Source organism: Entelurus aequoreus, linkage group LG24 (genome assembly GCF_033978785.1).
Source record: "Entelurus aequoreus isolate RoL-2023_Sb linkage group LG24, RoL_Eaeq_v1.1, whole genome shotgun sequence".
In the NCBI taxonomy this organism is placed as follows: domain Eukaryota; kingdom Metazoa; phylum Chordata; class Actinopteri; order Syngnathiformes; family Syngnathidae; genus Entelurus; species Entelurus aequoreus.
This window is the reverse complement of record NC_084754.1, coordinates 10,094,795-10,114,510: the sequence shown is the minus strand read 5'-3', so window position 1 is coordinate 10,114,510 and position 19,716 is coordinate 10,094,795. Positions and strand designations below refer to the sequence as shown.

Sequence of the window (19,716 nt, the reverse complement as noted above, 5' to 3'; positions counted from 1 at the left end):
AAAGTATTTTAAATTGCTTCTCCCTATAAGTCATTTTTCTAAAAGAGGTATGTGTTTTCAGGTGGAGTATGAGGGTCTCAAACATGAGATAAAGGTGCTGGAGGAGGAGACGGTTCTTCTGAACAGCCAGCTTGAAGACGCCTTGCGACTGAAAGAAATCTCTGCGGGACAACTGGAGGAAGCTCTGGATGCCTTGAAGAATGAGCGTGAGCATAAGAACAATCTGAGAAAGGAGCTGTCCCACCACCTCAGCCTGAGTGACAGCGTCTACGGAGCGGGCGCCCATATTGCCCTCACTGTCACCGGTGTTGAAGGCCTCAAGTTCCCGGAGGAGGCCAACGGAAGCGGTGACGCCAACGGCAGCACCAACGGCCCCATTCCTACCGCCAACGGCAACAATGAGGACTGCAATCGGCACAACGGCCACCTCCACAAAGGCGCCGTGTTGACAAAATTGAACGGAGACTACCGACCTGGTCGAAAAAGCGAAAGTCTGCTCCCGGTGCCAGATCTGTTCAGTGAGCTCAACCTGTCTGAGATGCAGAAGCTGAAACAGCAGCTAATACAGGTCAGTGAAAAAAAGAGATTACCTTGTAAAAGACAATCAACAATGGCTAAGTGTTCCATAACCTAGTGCAGTGGTTCTCAAACTTTTTTCATCAAGTACCACCATAATGACCAACATTAAAATACAGTAGCCTAGGGATTCATTAAAAACAAGGACAGGTTTTATTGAACAAGTATATTTAAAGGAGCCATACAGTATGTAATAATGTGGCCAGAAATGATACTACAATCATGGTCAAAATTCTGTAGTCCCCTCCTTCTCTCCCTGATTGAGGTTGTCAGAATCCAGCTCGATTGACTGGGCTACTCCAAGGAACTTCAAACTTCCACTGCCTCTTACTAGGGGTTGAGGTGCTGGGACCATAATAGCTGAATAGACAAGCGTTTTGTCAATAACAAATCTCTAACCAACACATTTTACACAGAAATTGGGCTATTTTCAGGAAGAAGTACGTAATGCCTGCGTACAATATCACAACAAATGGCAATCATATGGTTATTGGCAGTACTATCAGAAAACAAAGACTAAAACAAACTACAACCAATGCTAGAAATGGTTATACTTGTGAAAATAAGTACAGCATGCTTAACAGCCTAATGTACGCCCAAAACTAAAGAGGAGACATTTTTCCAAGGTATGCCTATAGGCTACACCAGACCTGGGCATTCTGCGGCCCGCGGGCCACATCCGGCCCTTTGTGCGTCCCTGTCAGGCCCACGTGAGGCCAATCATAAATTACAAAATAAATTTAAAAAAGTATCTATGTCGAGTGTGCAATACAACGTTGCTGCTTTTGTTTTGAAAAGCGTTATTTGTATTACTTCCATGTGGACGTATGCGCGTGCGTGATTGTGAGTGAATGTGAACAGCTGCAATCACAAATTACAAGATAATGTTGAAAAAACATCTATGTCATGCGCGCAATACAACTGTGCTGCTTTTATTTTGAAAATTGTTATTTATGGGCGTATGTCCGTGTGTAACCTGTGAATGAAGGTGCACAGCGACAAGTGATGCACGGTTTACACCCGAGACGCTAAAAAGAGAAAAGTTGATGACGAATGCCGTGTTTCCAACAAGACATGGACTGCTAAGCAACGTTCCCTCTAAGGTGCGTGCCTGCGCAATTGCGCACTGCTCAAGCGTCCTCTGCGCACAGCAAATATATGCCGCGCACCAAATCAAATCCCATCTGAATTCTAAACAAAATAAACACATTTATTCTGTGTAATTTTGCAATGCAACTCTGAGTGACAGTGACAACAAGCGGCCCTAACGGTGTTCATCAACACCGTTCAATTGAACACCGTTCAATTATTGTAACGTCTATCGAGATGCTTCGAGGCCAGGAATTATATCGATCACTTTATTGAGCAAAACTGTTTATATTCGGCCATAACCACACCAAAAACATGAGTAAAAAACTTCTATCTCGAAAAACTAGTCATTTTCTGCCGTACAAACCAGGCCAAAACCAACTTGTCATCTGTCACCAACACGAATACCACTAAACCACTGGTGCGTTTATGGCCACACAAAAAGTCGGACAACTCGAACACCACACAAAGTTACACTATGACTCCTCAGTCATATGTGTGCTTATTTTACTGTCATTTATTATTAATGTTAATTTATTTATATTAATCATGGAATGCTGTTACTAGAGAAAGTTACAGGAATGCACACTTCATCCTATGCTTACATTTCATTGTGCAACATGAGGATGTTTAAGGGGAACTAAATGTGATCTCTGAAAGGGGTACAAATGATTTCCAAAGTAGTGCTTTTGGTATAAAGTTAAGTTAGGTTAAATGAAAGTATTATTATTATTATTATTATTATTATTATTATTATTATTATTTATCGTACGGGCGTCATGGCGTAGTGGGTAGAGCGCCCGTGTCAGAAACCTGAGGGTTGCAGGTTCGCTCCCCGCCTCTTACCATGCCGTTGTGTCCTTGGGCAGGACACTTCACCCTTGCCCCCGGTGCCGCTCACACCGGTGAATGAATGTTGAATGAATGATAGGTGGTGGTCGGAGGGGCCGTAGGCGCAAATTGGCAGCCACGCTTCCGTCAGTCTACCCCAGGGCAGCTGTGGCTACGAAAGTAGCTTACCACCACTAGGTGTGAATGAATGATGGGTTTTTAACATGTAAAGCGACTTTGGGTACTTAGAAAAGCGCTATATAAATCCCAGTTATTATAAAAAATAATATTGAGCAAAATTTAACTGAAATATTGTCGATGTGGCCCGCCAGCAGTGCTCGGGTTGCTCATGCGGCCCCCGGTAAAAATGAATTGCCCACCCCTGGGCTACACTAATGAGGAATTATTTTATCATGTGATTTGGCTGTCTCCATATGTTTCATATTGCCATGATGATAGCCGTGCTAATGTTGGAACCCATTTCCTCAGCATGTCAGCATATTGAGAACGAAATAGGTACTGACTCTACCCATATCTACATAGGTTTTATTTGTCGAAAATATATTTTGTCCTGTCATAACGGGCATATTTTCCACTGTTAGCCTATATGTCGATGTGTCATTGGCCGGGCTAGCATGTTAAGCATTACACTAATAGCTGAGCTCCATCACACTGAGCATTCGCTGCACGAACACACTAGCTTTGTTAGACAAGATCATAGACTGTATTGGACAATATAGTTTACATACGAAATGTCCAATTGTAAACCTTTTAGGTCTGAAGATAATCATAACGCATTCATTAACTGCACAGACTTTCTTGAATAATGAGTATTGTTTATATGTTGCTGTCTCATCTGCTACAAAGAAAACATATGCAGGTACTGAAGCTTTAAAGGCCTACTGAAACCCACTACTACCGACCACGCAGTCTGATAGTTTATATATCAATGATGAAATCTTAACATTGCAACACATGCCAATACGGCCGGGTTAACTTATAAAGTGCAATTTTAAATTTCCCGCTAAACTTCCGGTTGAAAATGTCTATGTATGATGACGTATGCACGTGACGTCAATCGTTGAAACGGAAGTATTCGGACACATTGTATCCAATACAAAAAGCTCGGTTTTCATCGCAAAATTCCACAGTATTCTGGAAATCTGTGTTGGTGAATCTTTTGCAATTTGTTTAATGAACAATGAAGACTGCAAAGAAGAAAGCTTTAGGTGGGATCGGTGTAGTAGCAGCTGGCTACAGCAACACAACCAGGAGGACTTTTAATAGGATAGCAGACGCGCTATCCGACGCTAGCCGCCGACCGCATCTATGATCGGGTGAAGTCCTTCGTCGCTCCGTTGATCGCTGGAACGCAGGTGAGCACGGGTGTTGATGAGCAGATAAGGGCTGGCTGACGTAGGTGGATAACTAATGTTTTTATCATAGCTCTGTGAGGTCCCGTTGCTAAGTTAGCTTCAATGGCGTCGTTAGCAACAGCATTGTTAAGCTTCGCCAGGCTGGAAAGCATTAACCGTGTAGTTACATGTCCATGGTTTAATAGTATTGTTGATTTTCTGTCCATCCTTCCAGTCAGGGGTTTATTTCTCTTGTTTCTATCTGCAGTTAAGCCCGATGCTATCACGTTAGCTCCGTAGCTAAAGTGCTTCGCCGATGTCGTGGAGATAAAAGTCACTGTGAATGTCCATTTCGCGTTCTCGACTCTCATTATCAAGAGGATATAGTGTCCGAGGTGGTTTAAAATACAAATCCGTGATCCACAATAGAAAAAGGAGAGAGTGTGGAATCCAATGAGCCAGCTTGTACCTAAGTTACGGTCAGAGCGAAAAAAGATGCGTCCTGCACTGCACTCTAGTCTTTCACTCTTACGTTCCTCATCCACGAATCTTTCATCCTGGCTCAAATTAATGGGGTAATCGTCGCTTTCTCGGTCCGAATCGCTCTCGCTGCTGGTGTAAACAATGGGAAAATATGAGGAGCCTTTCAACCTGTGACGCCACGCTACTTCCGGTACAGGCAAGGCTTTTTTTATCAGCGACCAAAAGTTGCAAACTTTATCGTCGTTTTTCTCTACTAAATCCTTTCAGCAAAAATATGGCAATATCGCGAAATGATCAAGTATGACACATAGAATGGATCTGCTATCCCCGTTTAAATAAAAAAAAATCATTTCAGTAGGCCTTTAAGCCACATAATTGCCTGTAATAATTAACCATTTTTGACAGAAGCAAAGAACCTAAAAGGATTTTTATTTTAATGCAAGTTGATATCGCAGCATCATCCCAGCGTTGTAATATTTTGAATGCTGCCCGAATTCCCTCAAGCTGTTTGGGTTATTCTTGGCGTGATTGTAAATGTCTGTTCGATGATGTTATATAAGCAACGTTGGCATTTGTTCTTTATTGCCACGTTGACGCAAAGAGTGCAGCGGCAGCCGAGAAGACAGTTGCGATGCATGTGTGCGGGCCATGGGGGCGCCTGTCAGTGTGATAAATAAACCCGCAGGACACAGAGACACCGCACAAACACATTTTCAGTCAAGAAGTATGCCATCAACATGGAAAGCTATTCCTAATGATAGCAAAAATAATACATTTTCTTATAACACAGCATTGAAAAGCACATATCAATAAAATAATGAATTAAAAAATGTTGCTTACCATTTCATGTATTCAGCTTTAATCAATATTAAATCCTTTATTGTCAATGGCATAAATAGCAAAGGGATTAAATTAAAGAATAAATCGACAATGGCATAGGATACATATACCGTATTTTTCAGACCATAGGGTGCACCGGATTAACAGGCACACTGCCGATGAGCGGGTCTATTTTTATACAAAAGGTGCACTGCATTATAAGGCGCATTAAAGGGGTCATATGATTTTTTTTATAAATTTAAAACACTATCTTGTAGTCTACATAAAATGTGATGGTGGTTCTTTGGTAAAAGTGTTGCATAGATTATGTTTTACAGACCATTTTCAAGTAGCTTTCTAAGCGTCTCTTCAGGATGCACCATTTTGTGGGCGGTCTTACTTACGTGGCTCAACTTCGACAGCGTCTTCTCTCCGTCATCTTTTTTGCATGCAAGGACGGGCGGGAGGACGTGTCAAAAGATGGAGCTAACTGTTTAAATGACATTCAGACTTTACTTAAATCAATAACGGAGCAGCATCTCCTCATCCGTGGCTCAATGATGTAACACCAACGCCGGAAATATGTCCCGTGAAAAACTGTTCGACCGGAACCCCTCTAATAACTAAAGTTCCGTGGGTGAATTATGTAAACCCACTACAGTTTTTAGCGCTTTGATAGCTAGTCTACTGACAGAACTTTACGCTACTTCTTCCTATCTGTGCTGTAAAGTTCAAATTTGAATGACAATAAAAAGGAAGTCTAAGTCTAAGTCTACTTTATATTAGAAATGGCAACAGCGGAAGATGAATGCCACATAAGAAGGTAGAGAAATAGAAGAAGCCTATGACTACGGTGTCGTCACGGACTACAAAGGCGGACGCGCACACATTTTAAGGATTAATGCAGATCCCAAATACACATCAGCAGGTACCAGAAGGTAAAAAAAGTTGGTTATGCATAATATCGCGAAACAAAACGCCTATTAATATCTCTGCTAATATGTTGTCCTTATAGACGCATAATACTTGTATGTTTAATGCGGTGTGGCTTCATGGCTTACCAAAGTCATACTAAAAACATTTTGACAGATTTTTGAGCACCCTGTGTAATGTTCTATATTCTCAATGGAACATTTTAAAGTTCTGGGGCCGTACTTATCAAGCTTCTTAGAATTACTCCTAAGAAGTCTGCTAAGAGTTGACTTAAGAGTAAATAAATTCTTCGCTGAAAGCTGCACTTAAAAGTTAGTTATCAAGCGTCTTACTCACACTTTCAGCGAAGTGTAGGACTGAATCTTAAGTGTCACACTCAGAGCTGAATTACGACATTACTATGTGCCGTAAACGGAATTTTAGGTGACGTCATTTCTGTGTCCATAGAAATGACCAATCACGGAATGGAATCCGTTGTCTAAGAATAAAGAAATATCTTGGAAATATTTAAGTGGACAATGGGAGTGTATATTTTGACAATAAACTGCAAAATAATACAAAACAAACTAGTCCCCGCCGGCACTCACGCTACCGCTCCCTCTCTTCTATCGCCCACACACTCACTGACGTCACTCACCTCACGGCCACACATATACGCTACTGTCATAACATTTTCTTTCCAATTCATTAATTAGGCAACTAATTTGAAACTGGTGTGGGTGGCTCTATATATACTAGCCCACTGCAGACACATGCAGAAATCAACAAGGAATCAAAAAGTATTAAATCTGTGACAAAAATAATATCCGCTCTGTCTAAACCAGGGGTGTCAAACTCATTTCGCATCGTGGGCCACATACGGCCTAGGGAGATGTCAAGTGGGCCGGACCATTAAAATTATACCATACTGTGCTATAAATAACCAAAATATCATGTCTTTCCTTTGTTTTGGTGTAAAGAAGCACAAGAACATTAGGAAAATATTGAAATTTAATGAACTATCCTTTTACAAAACATTTCATGAAACACCTCATATTTCCTTAGACAAATGTGCAATTTACTTTTATCATTCACAAATATGCATTGCAACTGATCCCACTGATTGTACAAAGGCACAAAACTGTAATTGGTACTGAAAAATATAGTAATGCACTTTAAGATTAAATGAGACTTTTAAAGAAAGGAATTTTTAAACCACTTACACATACGCATATAAAATCTAAATGTAATCCCTGCGTACACCTTACAAACTAAGGAGAGTGATTTTAAATGTGTAATGAAGAAAGTGTTCGCCTGTCCTGTAAATCTGTAAACTTCATACATGAAACATACATACACATACAATACATACTGAAAATGTATGGAGTTGTATGAACAGTAGAATTCCATCACACAACTTTTGTTTTGAAGCTGCTGACTAACATTAAAGTGCACATTTTTTAAATCACCACAGTAAGGATTCATCTTCACAGAGCTGTATTCTTTCAATGCAAACAGTATCTAAGGCAGCATTTTAAAGGTGTTAGTCTAGTCTGGACTTGTATTTGTTCCTGAAACTTGGCATCTTTTGGCCTGTACAAGTGCATCAACACCAGGTGTCATGTCCTGACTAGCTGTCACTTTCAGAATGTCATTTAAGTGCTTGTTTGTGAGCCTTGAACGCATTTTTGTTTTATTGATATTCATCACTGAGAAAATTTGTTCACAAAGGTAGGTTGTCCCAAACATGCACAAAATTTTAGCAGCCAGGGCTGTTAATTTGGGGTACCCTGGTAGTAGATACTGATAAAATCTGTCCAGACCTACAGAGGCAAATTTTCCCTTCAAATCTGCATCACACTGCAAATCAATTATCTCTAGCTGAATTTCGACCGGCAGATCAGAAGCTTTAACTGTGAAAGGTGAGCGAAAAACTGAAAATTCTGTCTCAAGTTCACAAAATACCTGAAAACGTTTCTCAAACTCCCGCAGTAGTCCTGCAATTTTGTCTTTGTACCGTTTCATGTCCGCATCAGGTCTGGTCACACACACATCTCTCAGACAGGGGAAATGAGCAGGGTTGCCATTTGCCAGTTCCATCTCCCACAAAGTCAGCTTCAACTTAAATGCATGTATGTTGTCGTCATATTTTTCGCTGTGATGAGTCTCGTAGTGGCGTCGAATATTATATTCCTTCAATACCGAAACTTGTTGCAAACACACCAAGCACGAAGGTTTTCCGTGCATCTCTGTAAATAAATAGGACGTGGTCCATTTTTCTTTGAAAATTCTACACTCCTTATCTACTTTTCTCCGTTTGGATAACGACATTTTGGCTAATGAGGGTGTAGCGGAGAGGTAGAGACCAAGGTATTAACAACGTCGTAACAAGCAGCAGATGGCGCATTGATACCGTCTGCTGTTTTCAGTCTGTCTCAGTGATGCGGCTTGTCTTCTACTCTGATGGAAAGAGTGCGCCCCTTAGCGGATAATCCATGAATTGCAGCGAATTTAAAATATTAATTCCATGTCTTTTATGCATTTTTTCCACTTTCAAATTATCCTGCGGGCCTGATCGAACCTCCTTGGGGGCCGGTTCCGGCCCGCGGGCCGTATGTTTGACACCCCTGGTCTAAACGATACCGTTTGATCAGCTGCTCGTCATCAAAAAAAAAAAAAACATTGTTCCGTTCCCTGAACGTTCGCGCACGTCTCTCTCGCCTCAGTGCCATCCCCTGCTGGCAACTCCTAACCACTTAAGACACCTCTGAAGGTCTCTTAAATATCGTGGAGAGTAGGAGTGATTCTTAGACTTAAGAACGTTGATAAAAAGCTTTTATTCTTAAGTTTGAGAGTAGGACTAAATTTCGCAAATTCTCAGGACTTAAGTGTAAAATGGCACTCTAAGAAGCTTGATAAGTACGGCCCCTGGTGTTTACTGGCGTCATCTTGCAGTTTACACCTATCTCTTATGTATGACTGCCATCTACTGGTCACACTTATCATTACACCATGTACCAAATAAAATTGTTTCGAGGTCGGTAAGCACAACCAGAATCATGCCGTACATTAGGCGCACCGGGATAAAAGGCGCACTGTCGATATTTGAGAAAATGAAAGGATTTTAAGTGCGCCTTATAGTCTGAAAAATACGGTAGTTTAAGGCAAAGATTACCGATAATAAAGCCATGGTCCATCATCAGTGACCTCCAAGATCACAAATATTCTTCCAGATAATTGGACACAAATTCCCACACTCAAAAAATCGTATAGAAGGTCTGTGCATAAGGGTACATTTTGTTATGCAGTAGTTGCAAAAGGCCATGTTCACTGTTGCAGTAATGACCGGGGGTCTCGTCTATAAAGCTTGTGTACGCACAAAACAGGGCCATTAGGTTGCGTGCTGCTTTCCACGCATGGTGTGTGATCTAATAAAGAACACAGTTTCATTCACTTTCAGTCGTAATTGAACGCACAGTTTTATAGATGAGACCCCATTACTGTTGTCCATGTGGTGTGTGCCCACTTCCAAATGTACTTCGTAACTTCAAATGTTACTTTAGTTATACAGCTCAGAGTTGAGGCTCACAATACAGTTGCAAAACAGCTTAAGTTGCGAAGTTTATAAACATGCAGTAGTTTACAATAAACAATATGAATATGTATAAATAATGTGAACAGCTCTGTGAAATTGAAAAGCTATTGAATGTTTATACAACTTGAAAATAGAAGTAAATGAAATAATCATTTTGAATACAGCTAATGGAGGGGGATACGAGATGGCAGACGACATAGATTGATGCAAAAGTTTAGTGCTGCAAAAATGAATTGATTAAATCGATTAATTCGATTTGGAAAAAAAGCTTTACATTCTGTTGATTCAATTAATAAAGATGGAACTTATGAACATTGAGAAAGGAGTGCATGGAGTGCCCAAAACTTAAAATTATAGATGTCCATATTATCGGCAGATAAATGCTTTAAAATGTAATATCGGAAATTATCAGTATCGTTTTTTTTTTAATCGGTATCGGTTTTTATTTTATGTTATTTTTTTTATTTTATTAAATCAACATAAAACACACAAGATACACTTACAATTAGTGCACCAACCCAAAAAACCTCCCTCCCCCATTTACACTCATTCACACTCATTTGCACAAAAGGGTTGTTTCTTTCTGTTATTAATATTCTGTTTCCTACATTATATATCAATATATAACAATACAGTCTGCAAGGGATACAGTCCGTAAGCACACATGATTGTGCATGCTGCTGGTCCACTAATAGTACTAACCTTTAACAGTTAATTTTACTCATTTTCATTCATTACTATTTTCTATGTAACTGTTTTTATATTGTTTTACTTTCTTTTTTATTCAAGAAAATGTTTTTAATGTGTTTATCTTATTTTATTTTATTATTATTTTTAAAAAGGACCTTATCTTCACCAGACCTGGTTGTCCAAATTAGGCATAATAATGTGTTAATTCCACGACTGTATACATCAGTATCGGTTGATATCGGTATCGGTTGATATCGGTAACGGTTGATATCGGTATCAGTAATTAAGAGTTTTACAATATCGGAATATCGGAAATCGGCAAAAAAGCCATTATCGGACATCCCTACTTAAATTATAAAAACACAGTTTCCGCTTGGCCGCTGCAATAGAGCACACAGGAAAGTGGTGGTGTGTGTTATGATCTACAGTATGTGGTGCCGAACAATGGAGAATTAAAAAAATAATAATTTAAAAGTGTAATTTCAATGTTGATGTACGTTTATTAGGAAGAAAAAAAAAAGTTGTTTCAAGAAAAACATCTTTATTTTCACTATTTTCCCTAAAATGCGCATTGAGGTTATGAAGTGTGTTTTATCCGATTTACTCGAACAAACTAATTAATAGATTACTCGATTACTAAAATAATCAATGCAGCCCTACAAAAGTTACATTAAGACTTTCTTTGCCCAAGATGAACTGTACTGATAGACTTACAACTGAAAATCTAAAACTGCCTATTTAGTAATGTTGATTTCTCTCCAAATAGAATTACTCTCTCACCCATGTTCTATTCAGAGTTAATGCATCTTCAAGTGATACCAGCATCACTATGCTTCTAATGGAAAGATGACCTTTGCAGAAATCAATGCAGTGTTTCTCAGTCCAGACAGTCAACAGACACGTCTCAGGTTTTATGGTATGTTAATTATAAACTCACGTGTTTAGGTATTTCATTGTCCTCAGAAACAATGGATTACTGTATTTGCAGAACTGTACTGAGGTGTCCAATGTGAGCCTGTAGCTATTTTTTTTGTCGGCCCTAATTAGGGATGTAACAATTGACATTATTAAAAATAATAATAAAACTTCAGATGTTTAGTATTACCATTTTAAATTCAATTTTGAAATCGTAATTTCTAACAGCGCTTCAATAAACTGATGATACTGCTTATTTACGGTAAGAAGAAAGCTTGCACGCTAATTGTTGGCTAACTTAATGCCATTCATGTCTCCCACTAAAAAATATTAACCGATCTAATGTACAGTATGATTTATTAGGTTACCGTTAATGCGAAGATGTCGAAAACCAAGTTTTGCAAGTCATGCTGGGAGTGCTTTCGGTTTCCCAACAAAAAAAACATAACCTAATTATTCAAACATTTGATCGTTTCTAGTGTGAAGCATGTATATTGAATTACAAAATACAAACACGTAGCGTTATTTTGTGAAAGGATTGTACTCGCATGAAAGATTCCTTCAATGCGCAATTATATTTCCGCCTTCCTTTGATTCATACACAAGCGTATATGCAGGGATTCCAAATGGGAGCGCATCTCGTCAGAACACTTGATGTGCAATCCCTCGTTTTGCCTTGAACATTAAAAAACACTCTAAAATCTTAATAAATTAAAACAGAAGAATGCAAACATATTTAAACACTCAAACAAAAACAATATGGCTTTTAAGAAGCCAGAGCAATATTATTGTTTCTTTTGTCAATATTGCATGTCTGTTTAAAAAAAAATAATAATAACGTGACAATGTTGGTCTCTCTAACCATGATATGAAAAACAATAGTCTGATATAGATTAGATACAGTAGATTACACCAATTTGCTTAGTCACCTATAGCACTAGGCTAAGATGATGATGATGTTTTGTTCAGATAGCTTAGCGAGTTAGGTTAATAATTAGTGCCATGGAATGTAAAAGGTATACTGATAATGATTTATTTATTAGCAGTGTCTCTGCTATATTGTCTGTTGAAAGGATATAGCAGACCTGGGAAAATTAAGGCCCGGGGGCCGCATCCGGCCCGTTAAGCTTTTCAATCTGGCCCGCCGGACATTCCCAAAAAAATGTTTAGATCTTTAAAGGCCTACTGAAACCCACTACTACCGACCACGCAGTCTGATAGTTTATACATCAATGATGAAATCTTAACATTGCAACACATGCCAATACGACCGGGTTAACTTATAAAGTGCAATTTTAAATTTCCCGTGAAACTTCCGGTTGAAAACGTCCATGTATGATGACGTATGCGCGTGACGTCAATCGTTGAAACGAAAGTATTCGGACACATTGCATGCAATACAAAAAGCTCTGTTTTCATCGCAAAATTCCACAGTATTCTGGACATCTGTGTTGGTGAATCTTTTGCAATTTGTTTAATGAACAATGAAGACTGCAAAGAAGAAAGTTGTAGGTGGGATCGATGTATTAGCGGCTGGCTGCAGCAACACAACCAGGAGGACTTTGACTTGGATAGCAGACGCGCTATCCGACGCTAGCCGCCGACCGTATTGATGATCGGGTGAAGTCCTTCGTCGCTCCGTCGATCGCTGGAACGCAGGTGAGCACGGGTGTTGATGAGCAGATGAGGGCTGGCTGCCGTAGGTGGATAGCTAATGTTTTTAGCATAGCTCTGTGAGTTCCCGTTGCTAAGTTAGCTTCAATGGCGTCGTTAGCAACAGCATTGTTAAGCTTCGCCAGGCTGGAAAGCATTAACCGTGTAGTTACAGGTCCATGGTTTAATAGTATTGTTGATCTTCTGTCTATCCTTCCAGTCAGGGGTTTATTTCTCTTGTTTCTATCTGCAGTTAAACCCGATGCTATCACATTAGCTCCGTAGCTAAAGTGCTTCGCCGATGTATTGTCGTGGAGATAAAAGTCACTGTGAATGTCCATTTCGCGTTCTCGACTCTCATTTTCAAGAGGATATAGTATCCGAGGTGGTTTAAAATACAAATCCGTGATCCACAATAGAAAAAGGAGAGAGTGTGGAATCCAATGAGCCAGCTTGTACCTAAGTTACGGTCAGAGCGAAAAAAGATGCGTCCTGCACGGCACTCTAGTCCTTCACTCTCACGTTCCTCATCCACGAATCTTTCATCCTGGCTCAAATTAATGGGGTACTCGTCGCTTTCTCGGTCCGAATCGCTCTCGCTGCTGGTGTAAACAATGGGGAAATGTGAGGAGCCTTTCAACCTGTGACGTCACGCTACTTCCGGTACAGGCAAGGCTTTTTTTTATCAGCGACCAAAAGTTGCAAACTTTATCGTCGATGTTCTCTACTAAATCCTTTCAGCAAAAATATGGCAATATCGCAAAATGATCAAGTATGACACATAGAATGGATCTGCTATCCCCGTTCAAATAAAAAAAAATTCATTTCAGTAGGCCTTTGAGATGGAAACTGTAGCTGCCATTATGATGTGCAGTGATGTTTTCAATTTACCGTAAGTCTTGAACTATACAAAGTATTTCAATGGTTGGAATATGCTCTTTTGCATGATATACTAGTTACTATGGTAATCTAATTGGTTACTATGGTAATCTACGTCACAGCAGCTCAGACGAGGCACCAAGCAGTGTGGGTGGGGAGCGTTTCCACAGAGTGTTTCCAGAGCGGCCAGCTTGAAATACGGGTGTCAGGGACAGACACGGAAGGAGATTTTTACAACTAAGTTCTAAAGCTTAGTGATAGATCAGATATATCCGATTGTAGGTGGGGTTTTTTCGTTTTTCGCGTTCATATTTTGCTGTGTTTGTTGCATTTTTGTTGCGTTTCACTTGAGGGTGTGTGGCGTTCATATGTTAATATTCAGTGTTTTATCGTTCATAGTTAATATTGTAAAACCCACATTTTTTATTTTCATGTACATTCTGGGTGTCTCATTCAGTAAAAAACGTTTAAAATTCCACTCCGTTTTTTAAGGCGGTCTGTCATAACGTTTTTAGCATTCAATCAGACATTATTGTGAGGTTTTGTATTAGTGTTCCTAAAAATCAGATATACCGGCCTCTAGACACATTTTTTTCTCTAAATTTGGCCCCCCGAGTCAAAATGATTGCCTATGCCTGGGATGCAGGTTGATTATTTGTTATGTTTGCCATTCAGGTTTCCCAGTGTTGATGTGCTTTTGTGGCTAAAGCATGAATAATAAATGCAAAAAGTTTGAATACCAGGCATTGAGAGAGTTTGCCTGTTATTTACTGCAGGTGGAGCGTGAGAAAGCAGCTCTGATCATGAACCTGCAAGAGTCGCAGACCCAGCTGCAGCACACACAAGGGGCCCTGACGGAGCAGAGCGAGCGCGTCCATCGTCTCACAGAGCGCGTCAACACCATGAAGCATCTCACCGGCGGCATAGAGCTGGATGACTCCCAGGAGAGTGAGAAACCTGCGGGGGGCTCGCGGTCGCCACAGGCTAATGGTCATCATGATGTGGCCGTACACGGCTTTGAGGTCCTGGAGTGTAAGTACAAGGTGGCCGTGACTGAGGTGATCGACCTGAAAGCGGAGCTCAAGGCCCTGAAGGAGACGTACAACCAGGCTGTGGAAGGGCAAGGAGACGCTCACTGTGACGACAGAGTTCAAGCACTGAGCGAACAGGTTTGTTGACGCAAATAAACATGGGGGGGACTGATTGAACAACCAGGGAAACTAGCACAGTACAACAGAACAGTAGTAATAACTCTCATGTACTATTTGTATGGTAATCTACATAGAAAGTGGTTTGATGGCGCTATCGGCAGGGTTAAAAAGAATGCTTTGGATCAGAAGCTATGAAAGAGGGTGCTGTCCCTCAAGTCAGTTCACTTAACATTTCCAGAAGGAAGATGCTTTGACAAGTAAGTAAGTAAGTACAATACCACAAACTGTATGCCTGTAATTGTGGGAATGTTTTCACACAATTACAGTCCTTCTTTCGTAAATCCGATTTTAGACTTTATTTGGAAATAAAACACTAACTGACAGTTTACTTAAACAATATTTACAGAGATCCAAATCATCCTGAGGCTTAGCACTGCCAAACTTTAGATTTTACTACCGGGCCAACAACATTAGAATTCTTAAATATTGTCTGCAATATTGAAGCATTTGAAACCCCCTCCGTTATGGCTGGTTATGGCGGCAAACTCAACCAAACCAGTATCTCTTAGGGCTCTGGTTCACTATCCCATCCAGTCTCCCACTTCCGCTTTTACAAAAAATCCAATTGTAAGAGCCTCATACAGGATTTGGGTTCAGTTCCAGCGCTATTTTGGCTTACAGACTATTTCTAGTCTTGCACCCATCATTGCTAATCATGTTTTCCCTCCCTCTCTTGCCAATAGTGCCTTTTTAAGATGGTTAAGTCTGGGGATCCACAATAAAAATGTTTACTTTACACTTTTGCCTCTTTCCAGAGTGATACATTTTCACTCCCTAATCAACGCTTTTTTAGATATCTACAGACCCGCAGTTTTTTTCGTAATACTTCCCTGAATTTCTAGATTTACCGGCTGACAGTTTTCGACGATTTTTCGACACCACTTCCTACTTTAAAAGGATCCATTACACATACACTACCGTTCAAAAGTTTGGGGTCACCCAAACAATTTGTGGAATAGCCTTCATTTCTAAGAACAAGAATAGACTGTCGAGTTTCAGATGAAAGTTCTCTTTTTCTGGCCATTTTGAGCGTTTAATTGACCCCACAAATGTGATGCTCCAGAAACTCAATCTGCTCAAAGGAAGGTCAGTTTTGTAGCTTCTGTAACAAGCTAAACTGTTTTCAGATGTGTGAACATGATTGCACAAGGGTTTTCTAATCATCAATTTGCCTTCTGAGCCAATGAGCAAACACATTGTACCATTAGAACACTGGAGTGATAGTTGCTGGAAATGGGCCTCTATACACCTATGTAGATATTGCACCAAAAACCAGACATTTGCAGCTGGAACAGTCATTTATCACATTAGCAATGTATAGAATGTATTTCTTTAAAGTTAAGACTAGTTTAAAGTTATCTTCATTGAAAAGTACAGTGCTTTTCCTTCAAAAATAAGGACATTTCAATGTGACCCCAAACTTTTGAACGGTAGTGTATGTATAACCAAATTTTTCTTTAACGCCCTGTGGCTCTAAATTCAATTAAGTCACTTTGGGAGGAGGATTTAGGCATGACCCTCTCTGAGGAGAGCTGGACAGAGATCATTAATAGAGTCCATAAGTAATTTATTTGTGCTAGACACAGCCATATTCAGTGCAAACTATACCAAGGTCCGATTGGCTAAGATGTATGACGGAATATCCGTATTATGTGATCGGTGTCAACAGTCTCCAGCTAACTTAATACACATGTTTTGGCTTTGCCCATCCCTGTGCAGTTATTTGGACTGAAATGTTTAATACTTTGTCTTAGGTAATTGGCGAAAATATCCAACCGAATCTTCTAAGTGGACTATTTGGGGTAGCCCCTGTGTCATCGTCTCTTCGCAAATCCTAAATAAATCTTGTAGCATTCACTAATGTATTGGCGAGAAGACTCATTGTGTCAAATTGGAAGGCAGCAGCACCTCCTTTCCACACCCGCTGGATTAAAGATATTCTTTATTTTCTCAAACTGGAGAAAATTAAACTGACATTAAACGGTTGTTCTCTGAAGTTTCAGGAAGTATGGGGTGGTTACCTAAAATATGTACAAGAGACTAGTCTCCGATTTAACCCCGATTGAAAAGTAATTAAAAGGTAGACAATTGAGGAGCCGTTTATCTGCTTTTGTGTGTTTCTGCACCGTGTTGGGGATATTCAGGAGTGCGGTTGTATCTGGCTTTATGTCAATATTTGCCTGTACTTATTTAACTGTACTGTTTTTTGTGGGTTAGTTGTTTGGAAGGAAAAAAGCAATTGGCATGTAACTGATCAAAAACTGTTTTTATCATCTCAGAAAGGTTTCTAAAGTGAGAATTTTGGATCTCGAAATGATCATTCACACGTTCATTTCGTCTCGCATTGACTATTGCAATTCTCTTTTCACTCTTTTCAACAAGTCAACACTAAAGAGACTTCAGACTGTACAAAATGCAGCTGGCAGACTTTTGACCGGTGCACCCAGAACAGCCCATATTACCCCACTTTATCCAGTCTTCATTGGCTTCCAGTTAAATTCCGCATTGAGTTTAAGATTTAAGTCCTGACATTCCATTCCATTGCATGGTGGGGCCCCTCAGTGCATCACTGACTTGCTATGCCCCTACTTTTCAGTGTGCAGCCTCCAGTCTTCAGGCCAGGGTCTTCTCATACTTGCCAACCCTCCCGTTTTTAGCGGGAGAATCCCGATATTCAGCGCCTCTCCCGACAACCTCCCGACAGAGATTTTCTCCCGACAAACTCCCGGTATTCAGCCGGAGCTGGAGGCCACGCCCCAAAAAAAAAAGTTTGCCGCAGCTGCGATTGGACCTGACCAGCCTCCGGGTACAAGTACTGGAGTACCAATTGCTTGCTAGAGAAGATCTTCCCCAGGAAGCAAGGATTGACCGGTTTTGGGCCATGCTAGGGAGAGATGGAAGATTCCACACTCTCGTGCATTTGATGAAAGCACTTTTGTGCGTGCCACACAGCAATGCATCATCAGAGAGGGTGTTCAGCATGGTTAGAAAAATAGTGACAGAGAATAGAAAGAGGATGGACAATTCAACCCTTAACAAAGCATTGTACTTTCAAGTACAACAATGAGTAGATGAGTGTTGTGTGTGTGTGTGTGTGTGTGTGTGTGTGTGTGTGTGTGTGTGTGTGTGTGTGTGTGTGTGTGTGTGTGTGTGTGTGTGTGTGTGTGTGTGTGTGTGTGTGTGTGTGTGTGTGTGTGTGTGTGTGTGTGTGTGTGTGTGTGTGTGTGTGTGTGTGTGTGTGTGTATATGTGTAAATAAGTGAACACTAAAATTCAAGTATTTCTTTTATTTATATATATAATACAATATATATATATATATATATATATATATATATATATATATATATATATAGCTAGAATTCACTGAAAGTCAAGTATTTATATATATATATATATATATATATATATATATATATATATATATATATATGAAATACTTGAGTTGGTGAATTCTAGCTGTAAATATACTCTCCTCTTAACCACGCCCCTAACCACGCCCCCGCACCAACCACGCCCCCCCACCCCCGACCAAGGTCTCCCCCGCCCCTCCCGATATTGGAGGTCTCAAGGTTGGCAAGTATGGGTCTTCTAAAGATCCCAAAAACTCGTTTTAAAACCCGTAAAGACCTGACATTCCAGGCTAAAGCTCCCAGACTCTGGAACAACTTGCAACAGTCCCTCCATGTGATCTTGACTGTGTTGACACTTTAAGGAAACCTTTGAAAACATCTCTTTTTATTAAAGCTTTTAGTTAATGCATCTTTTTAACTATAATTCTTAAGCCACTTTGTATCCTTTTTATGATGTTTCCCCTGTTTTTATTGAATTGTTGTTTTACTTTACCTATGCTTTGTGATTTTATCTGTGAAAAGCACTTTATAAATAAAATGTACTTACTTACTTATTTAATTGTGTCACAGCCAATTGTATATGTCGAAAAACTCAAACAAATGTTTAAAAAAAAAAATAATTAAAAATACTAAAAACCAAAGCCACTTTTTAAGAAATATTGTAAATCTTATCAATCCCTTCTAGACACCCAAAATGATTAACAAAAACAAATTCTGCATCTAAGCCATACATCACCAAGTCCAATGCAAAGCGTGGGATGCAGTGGTGTAAAGCACGTCGCCACTGGACTCTAGAGCAGTGGAGGCACCTTCTCTGGAGTGATGAATCACGCTTTTCCATCTGGCAATCTGATGGACGAGTCTGGGTTTGGAGGTTGCCAGGAGAACGCTACATTTCGGACTGCATTGTGCCGGGTGTGAAATTTGGTGGAGGAGGAATTATGGTGCGGGGTTGTTTTTCAGGAATTGGGCTTTGCCCCTTGGTTCCAGTGAAAGGAACTTTGACATTTTGGACAATTCCATGGAATGGCACTTCAAGTTCATATGCGAGTAAAGGCAGGTGGCCAAATACTTTTGGCAATATAGTGTATTAGAAAATAATCTCATGAAAGTGACTGCAGTCACTTGATTATAATAATAAGACATTGAAATTGTTATGTCAGGTTTGAGACAGACTGAATGCTCAGGGTGTTTTTGCTTTTGCTCACACACATGAAAAATTAGAGAGAACATTGACTGAGACTGAATCACCAGTGCGTGGGGTTCTTGGTTTGGGCATAGGATTCCGCGAAATAATACACGGAGAAACAAACTCGTTGGAAAACAGCAACATTAGATCAGATAGAGCAGTGATTT

At 40.0% G+C, this 19,716-nt stretch overlaps 1 protein-coding gene across 3 annotated transcripts in view; it reads left to right on the top strand.

Annotated features, from left to right (window-relative positions):
• bicd1a (bicaudal D homolog 1a) overlaps positions 1–19,716 on the top strand; it is a 103,190-nt gene that overhangs the window by 64,986 nt on the left and 18,488 nt on the right. For all 3 annotated transcript variants that reach the window (XM_062035812.1, XM_062035811.1, XM_062035810.1), the window contains exons 4-5: positions 62–568; positions 14,574–14,966. In XM_062035812.1, coding sequence (XP_061891796.1) covers positions 62–568; positions 14,574–14,966 — 900 coding nt within the window. The remainder of the gene's footprint in view (positions 1–61; positions 569–14,573; positions 14,967–19,716) is intronic.